Raw genomic sequence first — 20,037 nt, 5'->3', positions numbered from 1 at the left:
AACAAACACAGACGAGAGGCTTCAGTCTACAGCTTTTAATCCATTACTTCACAAGGTCATACAGATGCAAATGCTCAGTGACTCTTAGTCTACAAAAGAATGCCTTCAGTAGGGATGTACAAAAGTAACTTACCTTTGTGACGGGGTGATTTGTGGTGGGGGGGGGAGGCACTCTGCACCTCCCCCTGAAATCCTGATCCAGCTGGCTCCGCTCCGCGGAGATTCCACAGAACCACCAGCCGGGGCCGCCCGCAGCCAGACATCCGGCCGCTGGGCAGCCTTCTGGAAAAAACAACAACACCGCATACGTAAATGGCGGCAGCTACGGCGGCCACCATTTGCATTCCCTTTTTTTGCCGTAATAACTTACGTAAATATTTATGTAGGATAAAACTGCGAAAAAAAGGGAACGCAAATGGCAGTTGCTGTAGCTGCCACCATTTGCGTACACTTTTTTTTTTCTTGTTGCCATGATAGGCTATGTAAGTATTTACGTAGTCTATCACAGCAAAGGCAGCTATGCAAATGGCATGGTGGCCACCATTTGCATGGCTGCCTTTGCCATGATCGGCTACGTAAACACTTACGTAGCCTATCATGGCAGCCTGGCCAGACGCAAATGGCAGCCGCTACGGCGGCTGCCATTTGAGTAGGGGTGTCAGAGAATTTCTCGCCGAAACTTCGGGGGGCCGAGTGCCAACATATTCGGACCCCTGAAGTAGTTTCGGGGAGAAATTCTCCGCCCCCCCACCCCCCGCCCCCCCCGGGATGGGACTTACCTTTCCCGAATGTCGCTCCCGGTGGCGGGTCGCAGTGGCGGTTCGGCAGGGCTTCGACAGGGGCGGGGGCGGCAGCTGGTCTTTTGACCGGCTGCCGCCGCCGCCATTCCAATAAAAGTAAAAAAAACCCAACGCCCCCTGATAGGCTACGTGACGATTAACGTAGCCTATCATGGCTAGATTTGCAAAGTCAGCCATGATAGGCTACGTAAACAGTCACGTAGCCTATCACGGGTGACTTTAAAAAAAAAACGCGTACGGCTAATGGCGGCCCCCATAGGGAGCCGCCATTCACGTTCCTTATTTGGTCCCTGTAGTCTACGTAAAGATTACGTAGACTACGGCGAAAATAAGGGCAACACTATTTGCGTTGCCCTTATTTTCGCCATAGCCATATGATTAACATAGCCTATCATGGCTGACTTTGCAGATCTAGCCGTCATAGGCTATGTGAATCGTCACGTAGCCTATCAGGGGGCGTTGGTTTTTTTTTACTTTTATTGGAATGGCGGCGGCGGCAGCCGGTCAAAAGACCAGCTGCCGCCCCCGCCCCTGTCGAAGCCCTGCCGAACCGCCACTGCGACCCGCCACCGGGAGCGACATTCGGGAAAGGTAAGTCCCATCCCGGCCTGGAAAGGTAAGTCCCATCCCCTCCTCCCCGGCCTGAATTTCAGCCGGGCGACGCGGGAAGCCTCCCCCCCCCGGCCTGAACTTCGCGGGGGGAGCAGCGAAGCGCTCCCCCCCACTGCGAACAAGCTGCGAGAAAAGGTAAGTGACGTTCGTCCACCCCTAGTTACTCTGCACGCTGTGGATACAGTTACTGAGCAAGAGGCGGCCTGTGGCAAACCGGTTTTGTGGGATCGGTTCCGGTTTCTTCCTCCTGATGAAGTGGACAAGGTGCTTTCATCTGTATGGCTGACCACCTGCTTACTTGATCCTTGCCCATCTTGGCTCATTATGGGCTAAAGAGAGAGACTGGGTGAGGAGATCAGGGTGGTGGTGAACGCCTCCCTTGAGGAGGGAGTGATGCCATCAGCCCTCAAGGAGGCAGTGATAAGACCGCTCTTAAAGAAGCCCTCCTTGGATCCTCAAGTTCTGAACAACTTTCGCCCAGTCTCAAATCTGCCATTTTGGGGCAAGGTGATTGAGCGGGTGGTGGCGATGCAGTTGAAGGCACACTTGGAAGAAACTGATTATCTAGACCCATTTCAGTCAGGCTTCAGGCTTGGGCATGGGACAGAAACGGCCTTGGTCGCCTTGGTAGATGATATGAGGAGGGCTCTGGATAAGGGTGAATGCTTCTTCCTTGTTCTCCTCGACCTCTCAGCGGCTTTTGATACTGTTGACCACGGTATCCTCCTGGACCGCCTGGAGGGGTTGGGCATTGGAGACACCGTATTGCGGTGGGTCCAGTCCTTCCTCTCCGGCAGGTACCAGAGGGTAGCACTGGGAGAGGAGGTTTCGGACCCGTGGCCACTTACTTGTGGGGTGCCACAGGGTTCCATCCTCTCCCCGATGCTATTTAACATCTAAGTCAAGCTGCTGGAGGCTATCATCAGGAGGTTTGGGGTGCAGTGTCATCAATATGCGGATGACACGCAGCTCTACCTCTCATTCAAATCTTCACCAAGGTTGGCCATAGAATCCCTGTCCAGATGTCTGGAGATGGTGAGTGGCTGGATGGGGAGGAATAAGCTGAAGCTGAACCCTGACAAGACCGAGGTACTTTTGGTGGGAGACAAGAGGAGGCTGGGGGATGTTGACCTGGTGTTGAATGGGGTATGGCTACCCTTGAAAGACCAGGTCCGCAGCCTGGGGGTCATTTTGGACTCCCAGCTGTCCATGGAGGCTCAGGTGTCAGCTGTGAGCCAGACAGCGCTGTATCAACTCCATCTGATACGGAGGCTGCGCCCCTTCCTTCCCGACCATCTGCTCCCATTGGTAGTACATGCCCTGGTCTCCTCTCATTTAGACTACTGTAATGCACTCTACGTGGGGTTACCCTTGAAGATGGTTCGGAAACTGCATCTGGTACAGAATGCGGTGGCTCGCCTGATTAAAGGCAGCCGCCGCCGAGATCACATCACTCCAGTGCTGAAGGAGTTGCACTGGTTACCAGTTGTTTTCCGGGCCAAATTCAAGGTGTTGGTTTTGACCTTTAAAACCCTATATGGTTCCGGCCCAGCCTATCTTAAGGAGCGCCTCCAGCAGCACCAGACAGGCCGCTTAACAAGATCAGCCTCGGATGGCCTTCTCTCTGTCCCATCAGCCAGGACAGCTAGACTGGTGGGGACGAAGGAGAGGGCCTTTTCTGTGGTGGCTCCCACTCTGTGGAACTCCCTCCCTAGGGAACTCCGTTATGCCCCCTCTTTAATGAGCTTCCGTCATGCATTAAATACGTGGTTGTTCAGGCAGGCATTTGGGGTGGGTTAGGATATTTTAGGAAATGTTTTTATTGTAGAATTTTATTGTTTTAAACTGTTTTATTGTATGTTGTACATCGCCCAGAGTTGCTGGGTGACCAGCCAGATGGGCGATTAATAAATTTAATAATAAAAAATACAATAAAAAACTGTGTTTTTTAATTATTATTGCCAAGCCAAGCAGCTGAAGTGTCTTCTTCATGTATCATTCTCAACATTCCCCTCATTGTTTTACTAGATCAAAGATGCTGAACTTAGATCACCAATATTAATGGTGTGTGCTGCCACTCTTCAGCAAATATCACTTTTACATAGCTACTTAAATGAAAGGAGTTCCTTACTTCTTTAATAGACTAGAAAATTATTCAGCACAGATTGCTTTATATTGTGCTTTCTCACTCTCAGATGATCTGGTGTTTCCCTGATATAGCATTCCTGTAACTCTCAGACCAAATACATCCAATCTGAAGAGGGAGAATTTTAAAACATTGGCCATATAGGTTGAGAATAAGGAAATGCCAGTGGAAGATAATCCAAAATACACTATTTACAACCATTGTTGTGCATGATTCCAAACTGCATGGGGAATTTCAATGAGTACAGCTGGAGGGCAGAGGGTCAGACAGACCATTGGGAGTGCAGTGGAGGTGGCCCCTCACTTCCACTGTGTGAGGGGAAGTGCCTAAATGGGGATAATCTGATATAATAGAACAATGCGAGGTATGGGGATTGTGAGTAAGATGCAAAATGGAGGCCAGGCTGCCAACATAGTTGCTGCTGTTGCCACTTGCAGTGGTAGTGCAACCCTCCCCTCCCCCCACCCCAACCCTTACGGAGGAGGAGGAGGAGGAGGAGGAGGAGAAAGAAAGAAAGAAAGAAAGAAAGAAAGAAAGAAGGAAGGAAGGAAGGAAGGAAGGAAGGAAGGAAGGAAGGAAGGAAACTGTGCCAAGCCCCTTGCCAATGGTGACCCCCTAGCTGTCAGAAATTATTGGAGAAGTTCTGCTACCGCAAGTGAAATTGTCTCCTCAGTTTCTCTGCCCGCAAATTTAGTGAATAATTTCAAGAGATCATTTGTGCACAGCTGTGGCATATAAGCTTGAATCAAAGGTTTCCCTTGCATACAGACTTTGGATGTAACATTTAACTTTAAAGCACCCAAAATTGACAATTTTAGGCAATGCAAGAAGTGACCCTCATTTCAGGATGCTTAAAACTTGCATTTTTTGAAATGTGAGATTTCTGAGTTCCAGTGCTCAAAAGTCAAATAAAAAAGGTCTCAACGCTAGGGGTGTATGAACCCCATGACTCCCTGTCCGGGGGGGGTGCATCTACAGCAGGGAAATCTGGGCTGATTGAGGCCTCACGGATTTCCCTGGAGCCTTACTGCATCCATTGGATTTCACGGGGTGGCTCTCCTCCATGAGGGCTGCCTGCACCTGGACCCTCCTTCCCTGCACTGGCTGTTAAGGAAGCTCAAGGAGACCAGGGAGAGAATGCTGAGGTGCTGCCAAGGCTCTTCCTCCTCTCAGCAGCTATCAAGGGCTTCCTTAACAGCTGGTGTGGGGAAGGAGGGTCCCCATGAGGCTAGCCTTCATGGAGGAGAGTCTCCTAGTTTAATCAGGGCTACACCCTGCCACTAGTTACTTGTCAATGCCAAGATACCCACATTAAGAACACAAGAAGAGTCGTGCTGGATCAGATGAAAAGCCTATGATCTAGTCCAGCATTCTGTTCCCACAGTGGTCAACATCTATAGGAAGTAAGTTCATAAGCACAGTAGCACTCTCATGTTCATGTTCCCCAGAAACTGGTACTGAGAGGGATACTGTCTCTGATACTGGAGGTAGAATATAGCCATCATGACCAGTAGCAATTGATGGTCTTATCCTCCATGAATTTGTTTAACCTTCAGGGTAAGAAGTGTTAGAATTTCTGTTGCAGCAAAAACAACAAATAGCCTTGCAGCACCTTAAAGGCTAACACATTTATTTTGGCCTAAGCTTTCATGGACACTCTCTACTTCATCAGATGCATATAGTGTTCACCACAAATTGGCAGATTTATATACACCTGCTGGGTGGCGGGGTGGGAGTGGGAATGTAAACTGTGTTGTCAAAGGGAACTGAAATGTAAAACACACAGACTGTGAACCATTCACAAAACGTTGTTGGGTGTAAGAATATCATCCATTTCCTACTAGGCAGAACAATTACAGGGAATTTTATATGTTATGGCAAGTCCTGTGGAATGGGAAAGATAAGCCATCATTTATATACTATTTTATTATTGAATTTATATTAGTCCTGTGCTGAACCCTGCCCCTACTTTTGTGAAATTCTTCCCTCCCTGCGAAAAAGGTGTTTTCTGCTTCTTTTGCAGGGAGGGAGATAATTTTGAAGAACTTCCTCACTTGAAGAGGGGAGGGGTTCCATTTACCTTTTAAGTGCAGGAAGTAGCAGAAGGCTCTCCTTTCTATCTTTTTTTCCCTTTTTTTACTTTAAAAAAGCCCCACCTGCTATTGCAGCATTGCAGGCTTCCTAGCAGAAGAGCTTTTTAGCTGGCAAGGCTTCTTGGGATGCCCAGGTGATAGTGTGGCATTGCACAGTCCCCTGAGCATTCAGGAACTGCTGCCTGGTTAAAGCCCTCTAGGCAAAGAGGCCCACATTGCTGTGAGAAAGAATGGGGCTTTTAGAGCTTTGGGGGCTTTTAGCTGGGCAGCACCTCCTGGATGCTCAGGAGACTGTGTGATATCACATAGTCTCCTGGGCATCCCAGGCAGCATTGCCAGCTAAAAGCTTCTGTGCTGGGAGAACTGCGACTCTGGAATAGGGTGCAGGGCTTTTTTTTAAGTAAATAAAAACACAAACACCCTCTGCCACCTCCTACACTTAAAAGATAAATGGAACTCCTCCACACTCTCCTGTGAGATCATTCTTTGAAATTCTCCCCCTCCCCAGCTTCTTTCACTGAAGTATTTATTTTACCACTCCACTCCCCACAAATTACCAAAAAATGACAGGCTCAAAATTTTCAAAACAGCACTAATTTCTATTTTGACTTCTTTTTCCTCTTACGAGGAACCCAAGTCATCTCCTCTCCATTAACCTCACAAAAATCTTGTGAGGTAGGTTAGGCTGAGAGTCAGTGGCTGGCCCGAAGTCACTCAGTGAGCTTCATGGTCAATTGAAAGACTAGAATCCAGATCTCCTGAGACCCAGTCTAGCACCCTAACCACTATACCACACTGGCTGTCATCAAGGGATGTACAAACACCCCTCCCCTCCACTGTCTGGTCTGAAGGGGGCATGGAGGGGCAATTCAGGCTGCTCAGGGCCCCATGAAATCCTCTGGAGCCCAGCCGCATCCTCTGGAGTTGGCAGACAAGCTCTCCAGCTCCCTATAGGATGCGCTACGCTAATGATGGCTGCCGTTAACCTATCACGGGAAAAATACAGCCATAAATAGCATATTGTATGCCATTTACAGTCATAAAGCATTGACTTTGACCTAAATTGCAGGTATCTAGATGCAGCTGTATTTAGATCAAAGTAAGTGCCTTACAGCCGCAAATGGCATACAGTGCGCCATTTACGGCTGTAACGTTCCTGCAATAAGCTAATGGCAGCTGCCATTAGCCTATTGCATCTTATAGGGAACGAGAGAGCTGCCCCACGGGAACTCCTCCAGATTCAGAGGTAAATGCAGCCACTCTGCCGCAGACTCCGGAGGTCAGATTCTTTGGAATACAGCCTCATTTTGAGTCCATGGCAGAATTCTCCAGCATCACTACTCTCATCATGATGGGCAAAACATGACATCTTAAAAAGAAAGACCCCAGGGCTAATATTTCTTCTTCATAACACCTTCTGAATATTATTCTTTGGGTTATGTAGCTCAAAAAAGGAATATTGGGCCTTCCTTCAGGTATAAGATGAAGATAGTATACATTGTTTTACCAATATGCATGAATGTGAGATTTATTCTGGACCTAACTCAGGAGAACTCTGATCCTTTTCTCCTAGGAGCCGGTGGCTGGTCCCCATTGGATTCTAGCAGGGAAGAATGGCTCCAGATTGATCTGGGAGACAGAATGGAGATTACAGGTGTTGCTACTCAAGGAAGGTATGGAAGCTCAGACTGGACAACAAGCTACATTCTAATGTTCAGTGATACAGGTCGCAACTGGAAGCAATATAGAGAGGAAGACATCGTCTGGGTAGGTCTGACATATTTGGAGTAATGGTTGTGGTATAATCATTTCAGACAGATGTGGAATTCTGAACCCTAATTCAAGTTTTCTTTCTCCTGAGTCATTAGGAAGAGCACAACTATTGTAAGACACAATTGCAACTTTTCATCTTTCTATATAGGACACAAGCTTCAATAGGGATACAGTTGGGAATTTCAAGGGGAATAATCCACATTGCTGGAATCTTAAACATGTCTGTTTCTTGTGTCAAGGAACTACCACAGTATTATATACCCAAGAGAGAGAGAGAAAGAGAGAGAGAGAGAGAGAGAGAGAGAGAGAGACAGAGAGAGACAGAGACAGAGAGAGAGAGAGAGAGACAGAGAGAGAGAGACAGAGAGAGAGAGAGAGAGAGAGAGAGAGAGAGAGGACATAGAAAGCATGCCCCAGTGTACAACATATTGGTTTGTACATCACGTAGCTTGTTTTTGGAAAGTTGGTAGTTGTTGAATCCCAGGTTCCACATCCTTATTTTTAAAATATTGGATATGATTGATCAACACAGGCGATATTCTTGTTTCACATGAATCAGTCACCTTCTGTTCTTGTAACTGTATGAAATAATAATATTTATCTATTTATCCATTTGATTTCTATCCTACCCTTCCTCACAAAGAGCCCAGGGTGGCTGACACCCTATATAAAACACAACCCAATACGTAAAACACCATTAAAATCATAACTCTAAAAATCACAAATATACGTATAATAAAATACAATAAAACTATCAACACAGTGAACAGCAAAACAAACAGAGCACTTACCCCCAAAGCTTGCACAACTAACTACGTCTTTAACTGGCACCTAAGTGACAGCAGCGTAGGAGACTGCTGAATCTCTACCAGAAGTGTGCGTGAATCTTGGCTGATACTGGATCTGTTGTACATTATTGGGACACCTGTAGATCAGTTAGTTTATGTATGCAGTGCTAATAGTTGAGTTCAGTTAATTATATTTATATCCTACTGTATCTAGTGGTCTCAAGATGAGAGATTGGATCATACACAGTGGCTAAGAATGTGAGCTGTGAACAGGAAGGTCTCTTATTCAAATCTCTCCTCAGGCATAACTTTATTCAGTGGCCTTCTGCAACCTTCCAATTTCTTAGACTCAGTTCTTCTTGATCTGTAATGTGTAGATAAAAATGCTAGCGAGCCTTAGTGCTGTTGCAAGGATTAGATTTAGGATGTATGAAATGTTTTGAACAAGTGCCACGTAAAATCCACGTATTGCTACAGCTTCATCTATCACTGTTCTCATATGGCTCATATTTTGTTGTCAGACTATGTGTCCTCAGAGACTATTAATTTCTTCTGATAATTTCACTTATACTGACATGGATAGTGAAGCAGCGGGAATTCCATTGAGGGTCATCACTGTCAAACGAGGCTGTGGCTTAGGTCAACCATTTCTGTACTGTTTTATTTATTCCAAAGGCTGCATGTCGGCCTTTAGTACTGTTACTCCCAGGGTGGCAGACTGACCAGCAGATATCTTAATGGTCACATGTTTTCAAATGTGCCATTAAACCAATGAAATAAAAATAGCAGACAGGAAAAACAAAATTATAGCAGCAGAGCAGGAACCTAAAAAGTCCTTAGCCAAAATTAACGGCTAGGGAAAAGGAAAAAAAAGGTCTTAACCTGGCATCCACAAAACAGAAGTGCCACAATGGAGGGCATTCTAAAGGTGGGTGCTGGGTCAAGAAAGCCCCAGCCACCTCACTGCTGCAGTTGGTGGCACTCAGAGAAGGGCCTCCAGCAGCATTGAGCTTAATGTGCATCCAGGTTCATGTGAAAGAAGGTGCTCCACCAGCAGTCTTTGCCTCTAGTGCATTTAATGGTTTTGCAGAAATGATGTGCAACTTCTTGAGTTCTAAATTACAAGATGAATTCAGTTGTATGAATTTTGTTAAATCTGTCCCATCTGTGTTTCACAGATTGTCATGTGTCTTTCATTCCATCATCTGCTCACTGACGGAATGGAATATTTTTTAGAGATGTATGAGAATTATGTTCCACTTGCGCAAGTGAGCATTAGCGCTAATGCAAATTTGTGCAAATCCCCCCCCAGTAAAAAAAAAAAAAAGTCTAGAAGTCCATGGAATCCACGTGACTCTGAAAAAGCTGGTCTGCTGCAGCATCTGCGGTTTGGATTGAAAGAAATCTGAATTCATTTGAATCCATTGTGGATTTCTCCTGCATCTAGGGATGGCAGAGAATTCCACCACGGATTCCAGTGAGGCCGGATTCTTTAGAATCCAGCCCCCCAGAATCTGTGGCAGAACAGCCTCCTGCCCCCCCCACCCCCCACGGAATCCCCCAGGATGGAACTTAACTGGGGCGGATGCAGCGGATGCGACGGCGGCAGCAGCTCCGGCTCTGGCGGTGGCTCTGGCGGTGGTTCTGGCGGCTGGTCTCCTGGCTGGCCTCGTCCGGGCTGCTGCGACCTCCGTTGGCAGCCTTGCAGCTGTGATAGGCTATGTAAGTATTTATGTAGCCTATCATGGCTAACCCCTCCCCCCAAAAAACCCCAGCATATGCAAATGGCAGCGGCTACAGCGGCCACCATTTGCGTTCCCTATTTTTCGCCGTTCTAGCCTATGTAAATATTTACGTAGGCTATTACGGCGAGAAAAAAAAAAGGAACGCAAATAGCACCCACTATGCTATTTACGTTCCCCTTTTTTTCGCCGTAATAGCCTACATAAATATTTACATAGGCTAGAACGGCGAAAAATAGGGAACGCAAATGGCGGCCGCTGTAGCCGCCACCATTTCCATACGCTGGGGTTTTTTGGGGGGAGGGTGTTAGCTGTGATAGGCTACGTAAACACTTACGTAGCCTATCACGGCAGCATGTCTGGACACAAATGGTGGCTGCTATGATGGCCGCCATTTGCGTCCACAGCAGCCTGTCCGTGGCCAGAAATCCGGCTGTGGACAGCCCTGGCTGACTGCTCCATGGAGCCGCCATGGAGCGGAGCCGGCTGGGCAGGATTCTGGGGGGAGGATCAGATCACCTCCCCCTGTCAAGGATTCCAGGGGGAGGGACAGAGCACCTCCCCCCACCGCTGACCAATTTGTCCTTCCCTAATTCCATGTTTCTCCATTAGGATCCCACTCCAAGGTATTTCCTTTATTCCTCAGTAGTTTGGAAAGGAAACTGAACACCCTTGCCTAACCCTGCAAGTGCGAAGGGCACATTATTTTCAATTATTACAATTGAAAGGACCAATTAGGTCCTTTCAATTAGTCCTTTCAATTAGGCAATTAGGGAAGGACCAATTTGTCCTTCCCTAATTCCATGTTTCTCCATTAGGATCCCACTCCAAGGTATTTCCTTTATTCCTCAGTAGTTTGGAAAGGAAACTGAACACCCTTGCCTAACCCTGCAAGTGCGAAGGGCACATTATTTTCAATTATTACAATTGAAAGGGGAATTAGACTTTAATTCCCCTTAGGAATTAGGTTTAGAGCAGAGCAGAGCAAGCTGCTTCAGCTGGTCCAGGGACTACAGAAGCAGGCAAGCTCCCAGAGAGCGAGTGAACAGAGGCAGGGGAATTAGACTCCTGCTCTTAGTTCCTGACTGATGTTTTGGGCATCAGACCTTTCTCTGACTAGTGCTGGTCCTATTTTTCTATCTGAAATGGAGTCTAATTCCCCTGCCTCCTGCTATTAGAGGCAATACCTTGAAGTCTTGCAGCACCATTCGGACACCAGTTCCTGCCTTCATCTATGCCCCCCTCATAGCACTCTGTTGCATGCCAGGGTTGGCCATGTCCAGAACTAGAAAAGAGGTGGTTTTCAAAATATAGGTGTATGTCTGCTTATATGCATTTGGAAAGCATATTGGCACATAATTTCTATAGGTACACACACAATGTGTGTTGAGGGAAGGGGCATAGCTCAATGGTAGAGCATATGTTTTGTATGCAGAAGGTCTCAGGTTTAATCCCCAGTGTCTCCAGGTAGGGCTGGAAAAACTCCTGCCTGAAATCCTGGAGCCTGTCAGTGTTGTCAGCACTGGGCTAGATGGACCCATGGTCTGACTCAGTATAAGGGACTTTCCTGTGTTCCTATGATCCTAAGTAATATCAACTGAAACTTCAGATGGACCAGATAAATGAACAGCAAGAGTTCCATTAAACAATCTTTATTATTAGGCATTGTCAACATGACCATTAATATGGAATGTTTGGAAATGAAATTGTGCTTGGAGTCTAAATTGGGCAGAGATCTTGAGAGGCTCACAAGGACCTGAGATATTGGTTTTACACCGTCTCTAGTTGGTCCTTCAAGAGACACGGTGTCATGTCAACAATTTTACTTGAGAGGATCTACCCCAGTGGGATGCAAAATACATTTACATTGTGCAAGCATGCATGGTGTTAGCATTTCTTTCCCATGTTGAACCAAAACCATCATTTTAAACAAATTGTTTATTTAATTCTATCCATTGACTTAGTTAAATGGCCTTATGGAGTTTAGTTCCATGTTTTGTGGGGAGTGTCTCCAAGGGGATAAGCTAGAGATGAGGATAACTCATTGGCTTACTTTTTAGAAAATAAAGCAAGAAGGTATATTGGTGTGGAAGGTTTGACACATTCAACTCTGTACATGGTGGAGAGCAACACTTCACAAGAAAGCTCTAATATGGTGGAAAACAAAATACATGGCAATAGGCTATGATAAATTAGGAATAACTATGTGGATTGTCTTGTGTAGAGAATCACATGAAGGGAAGAATGGGGATAAGACTTTTGGTTCTGCCCACTCCAGGGCATTCTTGTTGCCCATCCCTAGGGATGAGTGAACATGTAATGTTCAAGTTCATTGAGGTTCTCCAAATTCTTCCACAGGGCTCATTTCATGTCATTTTGGTTCCCAAATATGAGTGAGGTTTTGTTTTGTTTTTTCAATTGGGGAAAAAGGAGAAATTTTCTGACCAAAAATGTGCATTTCCCCCCATAGCCTAAAGCATAAGAATGCAGATTGGGGGGGGGGGGATTTTCCCAAATGCACATCTGTGCAAATGTGCCCATGTGTAAGTGCACACTTGTACAAATGCACAGTTTTGGAATTGCACAAAATTGCGCATTTGCACAAATGCACATATTTGAACGTGAACATAAGTTTGGGAAATTGTGAAAATTGCTCACGTTCACATTTAGGGTTGTGAATGGGACATGTTCGCATGATTTATGAACAGGAATTAAATTCTTGTACATCCCTACCCATCCTCATATCACTTCATACTTTGGAGGGTGAATATCTCCAGCAGGGAGTCATCTCTACTCTTGTAGATTGTACATTTAGGATCCTGCATTTTGTGTTCTAAATCACATGGGGAGCCCGATAGATCAGAGAAAACCTCTGCTGCAGAGGTTAGCCTCCAGCCTATGGAGGGCTGTGGCTTAATGTCAACAAGGATGCCATGGAAGGGGTGGGACCAACAAGATCTCTCCTCATGTGATTCTAATTACATGGTGGGGTGAGGTGGGGACAGCTGCATAGGGCTATATTGATGCAGTAAGGATCATATCACTGATCAAAATAGCTTCAGATAATCTGTCCCACCCGTTATGACCTGAATGTTTCTTTATGGTAATTCACACAGCACCTGTCTGAAGTCCCAGTTGTGTTCACCAAATCCAACTTTACCTGCTGAGCTGTATTCTGACTGACTGCACTTTTTTAATACACATTTTAATGTAGTTCGCTTTTTAAAAGCTTAGAATGCTTAGAAGCAGTTCTAAAAAAAATAGATTGCTTTTCTTTTCCAGGAGGCCTGTCAGCCATGGGAGAGAACAATGTATGGCTGTACAATAATCCCAATCCCAATCCCAATACCATCACCACAATGGATTCAAATGAGTTCAGATCTCTATGAATCTGATTTATGGATTTTGCAGCAGCCTGGCTTTTTCTGAGTCGTGTGGATTCCATGGACTTTCAGACAGGTTTTTTTTAAAAAAAAAAACTTTGGGGCGGTGCATTGCGCAAGTTTGCATTTGTGCTAATGCACACTTACAGAAGTGGAATAGAGTTCTCATACGTCCACTAAAAAAAAAATAAAATCTGATGACAGCAATGAGTGAAAGATGCCTGACAACCTGCAAACCACATACAGAACAAAATCCATACATCCTTAAATATGGCCCAGCATTGTCAGATGCTTCCAGATGAGGCTTTTATGGCACCATCACCCTGCCTCATTCACAGAATGTTATGGAGGGGTCCAGGTTAGGGATGTCATGGGCACCCTACTGGGTCCAGGAATTCGTTGGGCTCCCCCTGCTTGTAACCCCCGGACTGTGCTCACTGAGACACTCCTTGTTTGCCCCCCACTTGTGCCCGCCTGTGCTCTCCAGGACTCACCGAGATCCTGTTTGGTGAGCACCTGCCATTTTCGTGCCCTTGATTTCTACGTAAAACAGGAAGTTAAAAACATGCGCATATTTAAATATGTGCACTTTGGAGCAACATTAGAGGGATTATACCTCTAATATTGTGCTTATTTAGCTTTCCCAGCTCCAAACTGCTCATATTTAAATATGCACATTTTTTAACTTCTTGTTTTACGTAGCATTCAAAGGCGCAAAAATGGCTGGTGCTCACCGAATGGGATCTCGGTGAGCCCAGGGAACTCGCTGAGCTCGTGGGCAGCCCGAGCACAGGTCCAGGGGGTGCGAGCAGGGGTGCTGCTTTGGGAAATACTTGGAGAAACAAAGTTAGGGTGAGTTCTTACATCCCTAGTCCAGGTGATGCCTTCAACTCATAACCCTCCTGTACTTTCTCACCACTGCTTCTTCCATCTTTTTGCTTACGTCAGACAATCCATTAAGAAAGAAAAGGCAGAATAGCTCAACCTTTCCGAACCTGGTGCCCTCCAGATGTTTTGAACTTCAGCTCCCATCAGCCTCAGCCAGCATGTCCAATGATCAGAAATGCTGAGAGTTGTCATTCAAAACATCTGGAGGGCACCAGGTTGGGAAAGGCTGGAATAGCTGCATAATGCCTTCTGATTCTAAGTACTAGGATCCCTCTTCCTGGAAGCACCAGTAGTCAAATAATGGTCAAGTACTTAAAGCACAAATTTATTTGAATTGTGACAAGGAGAGCAACATATTACATACGCTAATCCCCCCCCAACAAAATTAGTTACCTAATTATTCAAGAGAGTGAACAGTTCATTTTGGCTTTTATCTCAGAACTCCAAAGATAGCCAAACACAATTTTTCAGATAAAAAGTCAAATATGTATACTAACTAGGAATCTGAGAACCCACTCCCGTCTGGGTTCTCCGGGCATCCCCCCAGCCCCTGCCCTTGCTTGCCAGTCCCCAGCCTGCTCTCGAGCCCCTCCCACACTCAGTGAGCAGCCCACACTCACCCCAGTGGCCTCATCAAGCTCCATGGTCACCATTTCTTGAAAAATAAAATGGTGTTCACAGAAATGTGCATTTTGTGAATGCGCATTTTTGCACGTATGTGAAAATATGCATTTTCCCCAAAATGTGCATTTTTGCCCATACACAAATATGTGAAATGCACATTTTCACATACACATATGTGCACATTCACAAAAATGTACGCAAAACAAATATGTGGTTTCACAAAAAAAGGATTTTTGCACATACACAAATATGCGCATTTTTGCGATTACCATTTTATTTTTCAAAAAATGACGACCATGGAGATCAATAAGGCTGCTGGGGTGAGTGCAGGCTGCTTGCTGAGCACAGGCAGGGGGAGAGTGGGGGCAAGGGTTTGGCAAGCAGGCCTTGGGATGGGGGCAGGGAGGGTCCAACCGGATTCCCAGATGGAATCAGGTGCCTGCACCATCCCTAATAGAAACAAAGTCATTTTTTAAAATGTGGTTCCTATGGCTCTGATTCTGGACAAGGGATGCCTGCTGTTGAATGAAGTATGTGGAGCCCAACTCCCACTGGAGTGAGGGACAAGAAATCCTCACTTCGGCATGTGTTACTTACCAGACAACACCAAGTTTCAGTTAAAAAGTAAGGCTGTGCAAGGACCACCCGATCGGTCTCTGAGGCCACTTCGGGGCTTCTGAGGTGGGCCCACTTCAGGCTGCTTTGGGGAGGGTGACCCACTTCAGCCTCTAGAACCAAAGCAGGATTCTGATGGCCAAATCCCGCTTTGGTCCCCCTCAGTGCCCCCACTGCACAAGCCCCCAGCTCCTTACCTGGGTTCTCGGGACATGCGCCAGCAGCCCTCTTCCTGTTCCAGGGAGTTGCCATTTTTAACTCCCCATATTTCTCAAAATAGATCCTGTGCAAATGGTGCAGGAACTATTTCTGGAAATAGAAGGAGTTGCCATTTAAAAAATGGCAGCTCCCTGGAATAGGGAGAGGGCTGCCAGCACATGTCCCGACGAGGACCCAGGTAAGGAACTGGGGGCTGGACAGCGGCAGCAGGGCAGCTGGGCTTCCATATCACTCGGAAGCTCTGCCAAAGTGCTTTAGAGTGACCTAGCCCACTTTGGGCTGCTTCATGCTCCATCCGCCTCACCTTGGAAGCAGCACAATGTGCCCCAGTTCAGCTCGGAACTCGGGCTTTGAGCTGAAGTGGTACACAGCCCAATTAAAAAGGTAGGTTGTCAGCTACTCAGCTTCTTGGCTTCTTGGAATATTTGTCAGGTCATTTAGTTGGCATCCTGATTCTGATGGGAACAAAGAGAAATCTGGGTCTCATTATCCCGTCTTAGAGTAATTGGTAGAACATGTGAACTTCTACATCATTAAGAGTTGATTGCATTTTTATGCTACCTGTTTGTTTTAGATGGAGTTCAGGGTGATATACATTATTCCCCCCATCCCTTTTGTGCTTACAACAACCCTGCGAGGTACGATAGGCTGAAAGAGAAGAATGGGAAATACAGAATGACTGACCAATGACCCTCATGGCTGGGTGGGAATTTGAACCAAGTCTCCCCACTCTAACCATTACACCAAATTGGCTTTTCTTGGGCAGTGTCCTCAGCACTGTTCCCAACATCACAGATTAGCCTTTAAGCATCTCTTGCCCCAATCAACATTCCCGAAAGTATCTAGTTACAATTGTAATTGCTGGCAGGTGCTGTAATCATAGCAGTTTAGATGCTATCAGGTGAACAATGAAATTGTATCAGGGGGAAAGGGGGGGGAGGTCATAAAATGCTATACGTTATTTTAAAAAAAAAGCTGGAAGGAGACTAGCCACAGTTACACCTTCAAGTGAATCTGTAACACTGTGTGATTCCTTATTTCTATTATGGCTCACCATGGGAATAGATGGCTTGCAGATAACTGCAGTTTCAGCTGCTGACAATGGTAAAATAAGTTTCTTAGGAGGAACGCAATTATAGAATAGGAAGGCTGGCAAAGAGCTGAAGGTCATCAATCCCATCTCTGCCCCCTCCCCCACACTGATTTAGTATTGTCTATATTCACCCAATTTGAACAGATTAAGGGTGCAATCCTAAATAGATAGTCGGCCGCCTAGGGATGTACGAAACACTTACCTGGTTTCGTCCAGGGAAATCCACGGTGGGGGGGAGGTGCTCCGTCTCTCCCCCAAAATCCTACCCCGGCTGGCTCTGCTCCATGGAGTCTCCGCATAGCTGTCGGCCGGGTGCATCCGCACGGCAGGTCTGCGGACACAAATGGCGGCCGGCGTAGCGGCCGCCATTTGTGTCCCTTTGCTGAGCCGTGATAGGCTACGTAAATATTTACGTAGCCTATCATGGCAAAAGTGGGGACACAAATGGTGGCCACTACGCCATTTGTGTCCTTGCTCTGAGCCGTGATAGGCTACGTTGATACTTATGTAGCCCATTACGTCTTGCCAGGGATGCAAATGGTGGCTGGCGTAGTGGCCGCCATTTGCAGCCACAGCCTGGCAATGGCTGGAGCCATCAGAGCTGCCTCTGCCACCGGAGCCACAGCCAGGTAGGGTCCGTTTCGCGGGGCTTTCGCGGAGTGGTGGGGCGGGTTGCTCCCTTCCGCCACCAATTCCAGGGGGCTGAATTCACTGGAATTCGGCCTCCCTGGAATCCGTGGCAGAATTCTCTAACATCCCTAGCTGCCTCCAACCTTGGAGGTGACTGCCTATCCAAAGCAAGGCAGGAGAGGCACGGGGGGGATCATGCCCTCCGTGCCTCTCCTGCCTTGCTCTTTTTTGCTAGACAGTTGTTTTCAGCTGTCTAGGGGTGGAGGGGCCAACTGGGAGAGGAAGCTGTCGTACAACACATAGGATGTGTCATATGTGCAGCTCCGCTCTCCCTGCCCCAGATCGCTCCCAGCCCCGCCCCTTTTCATTCACTCTGTGCTCGTCTTCCGAGCACGGAGGACGGGGCTTCTCTGCGCTGCCTCGAAGGCAGCATGGACGAGGGGAGAGGTTGGATTTCTGGGAACTGACCTCGGAGCGCAGGGGTCAATACAAATCATGCTAGTATTATCCTTCGGATAACAAATATATTTAGTAAAGTGTACTTGAATCTTGAATACGGGAGTCTGTTTCCCACCTCCCAGCTGAGCAGAGCAGAGCAAGCTGCTTCAGCTGGTCCAGGGACTACAGAAGCAGGCAAGCTCCCAGAGAGCGAGTGAACAGAGCGAGCGAACAGGGGGAGCAAACAGGAGTTGGCCAGGGGAGTTGCAGTGGTTGAAGAGACAAAGGAGACAAAGGAGACAGAGGCTAAGAGTGGGACTCTGCTTTTAACCTCTACTGAGTAGAGGAGCAGGCACAGGCTAGTCTAGAACAATCACAAAGCTAGACACAAAAAGGGAAAAGAGGCTATGGAAGGACAAGACTCTCCAGTGGTGGTGACCTGCAAGGTGTGTGCAGTGTTTGTTTTCTTGCCTGAGAACAACATGGCCTACACCTGCAACAAGTGCAAGTTGATCACGCTGCTGGAGGAAAAAGTAAGTGGACTGGAGCGGCGACTGTCGACCCTCCAGGGAATAAGAGAACACGAAGAGTTTTTGGACAGAATGGGGGAACTACAGCAGCAAAGGGCAGACCAGAAGCTTGAAGAGCAACAGCAAGATGAGGCAAAAGTGGGAAATGCTGAGGTGAAGAAAAATGGAATAGAGGATACTCCTTGGAAAACAGTGACAGTTAGGAGAAGAAGAACTAGACGCCACTCTGCACCAGTGGAAGCAGTGGAGCTGTGGAACCGATTCCAGGTACTTGCAGATGAGACTGGAGGACAGCCTGCAGAGGAAGAATCACAGGGGAACCTGCATGAGAGTGAGCAAGAGGCTAAAGGTCAGTCAAACAGAGGCGATGAAACCCAGGCCTACAAGAAGAAGAAGAGAAGAGTGGTAGTAGTGGGAGACTCCTTGCTGCGTGGGATCGAGACCCAAGTATGTCGCGAAGACCCATGGACTCGCCAGGTATGTTGTCTCCTGGGAGGACAGATTAGAGACGTGACTGAAAGGTTGCCTGCACTCATAAAGCCCACTGACAGGTATCCCTTTCTTCTCATCCATGTGGGAACAAATGATACTGCCAAGCGGAGCTACGAAGAGATCATGTCAGACTTTGAAGCTTTGGGAAGGAAACTCAAGAACTTTGGGGCCCAGATAGTTTTCTCATCCATCCTTCCAGTAGTTAGAAGAGGGATAGAAAGGGAACGAAAAATACTCCGGGTGAATGACTGGCTACGAAGGTGGTGCCGACGAGAGAGATTTGGATTCTGGGACCACGGGCTATACTTCCTGGAAGATGGGCTGTTGGCTAGGGATGGGTTGCACCTCACAAAGGCTGGGAAGAATGTGTTTGGCCACAGCATGAAGAACTTCATCAGGAGGGCTTTAAACTGAATCCTACGGGGAAGGGAGATGTAATGTTGGGGGTAACAATGGACATAGGCGCATGCACTGCAATGGAGAGAACAGCTCTGATAGCGCCCAATAATAGTCTTCAGACACATGTAGGAAGAAAGACAGACTATGAAGCACATGGTCTGCGATGTCTATATAGTAATGCCCAGAGTATGGGAAACAAACAGAACGAACTTGAACTCTTAATACAAGAGGGAAATTATGACCTGATAGGTATAACTGAGACTTGGTGGAATGACTCTCATGACTGGAATACAGCAATTGAAGGATATAACTTGTTCAAAAAGAACAGTAGGAACAGAAAGGGAGGTGGGGTTGCACTGTATGTGAAAAATACATATCTCTGCACAGAAATACAGGAGGAGGAGCTTGGTAGCCCCATCGAGAGCATCTGGGTTGAAATAAATGGAGCAAAGAATAAAAGGAAACTGTGGTCGGAGTCTACTACCGGCCACCCAATCAAGGAGAAGACAAGGATGAAACTTTTGAAAAGCAAATAGCCAATGTTTTAAGGAAGCATGATGTAGTAGTAATGGGGGACTTCAATTTCCCCAATATTTGTTGGGAGACAAATTCTGCAAAACATGGCCCCTCCAGGAAATTCCTGACTTGTGTGGTGGATAACTTCCTCCTACAGAAAGTAGAGGAAGGACCTAGAGGATCGGCTATTCTTGACTTGATCCTAACCAACAGAGATGACTTAGTGGATAAAGTAGCAGTTACAGGAACTCTGGGG

At 46.8% G+C, this 20,037-nt stretch overlaps 1 protein-coding gene across 1 annotated transcript in view; it reads left to right on the top strand.

Annotated features, from left to right (window-relative positions):
* The window catches only part of CNTNAP5 (contactin associated protein family member 5), a 664,045-nt gene that overhangs the window by 165,649 nt on the left and 478,359 nt on the right, over nt 1-20,037 (top strand). Inside the window, exon 3 of the mRNA XM_084806776.1 lies at nt 7,225-7,418. Within this exon, the coding sequence (XP_084662902.1) occupies nt 7,225-7,418 (194 nt within the window). The remainder of the gene's footprint in view (nt 1-7,224; nt 7,419-20,037) is intronic.

This window comes from Heloderma suspectum, chromosome 1, assembly GCF_057233095.1.
Source record: "Heloderma suspectum isolate Gila_16-S chromosome 1, 16-S_ref, whole genome shotgun sequence".
In the NCBI taxonomy this organism is placed as follows: Eukaryota; Metazoa; Chordata; class Lepidosauria; order Squamata; family Helodermatidae; genus Heloderma; species Heloderma suspectum.
Note: the sequence above shows the minus strand (reverse complement) of the source record. Positions and strands in the feature narration are given on the sequence as shown.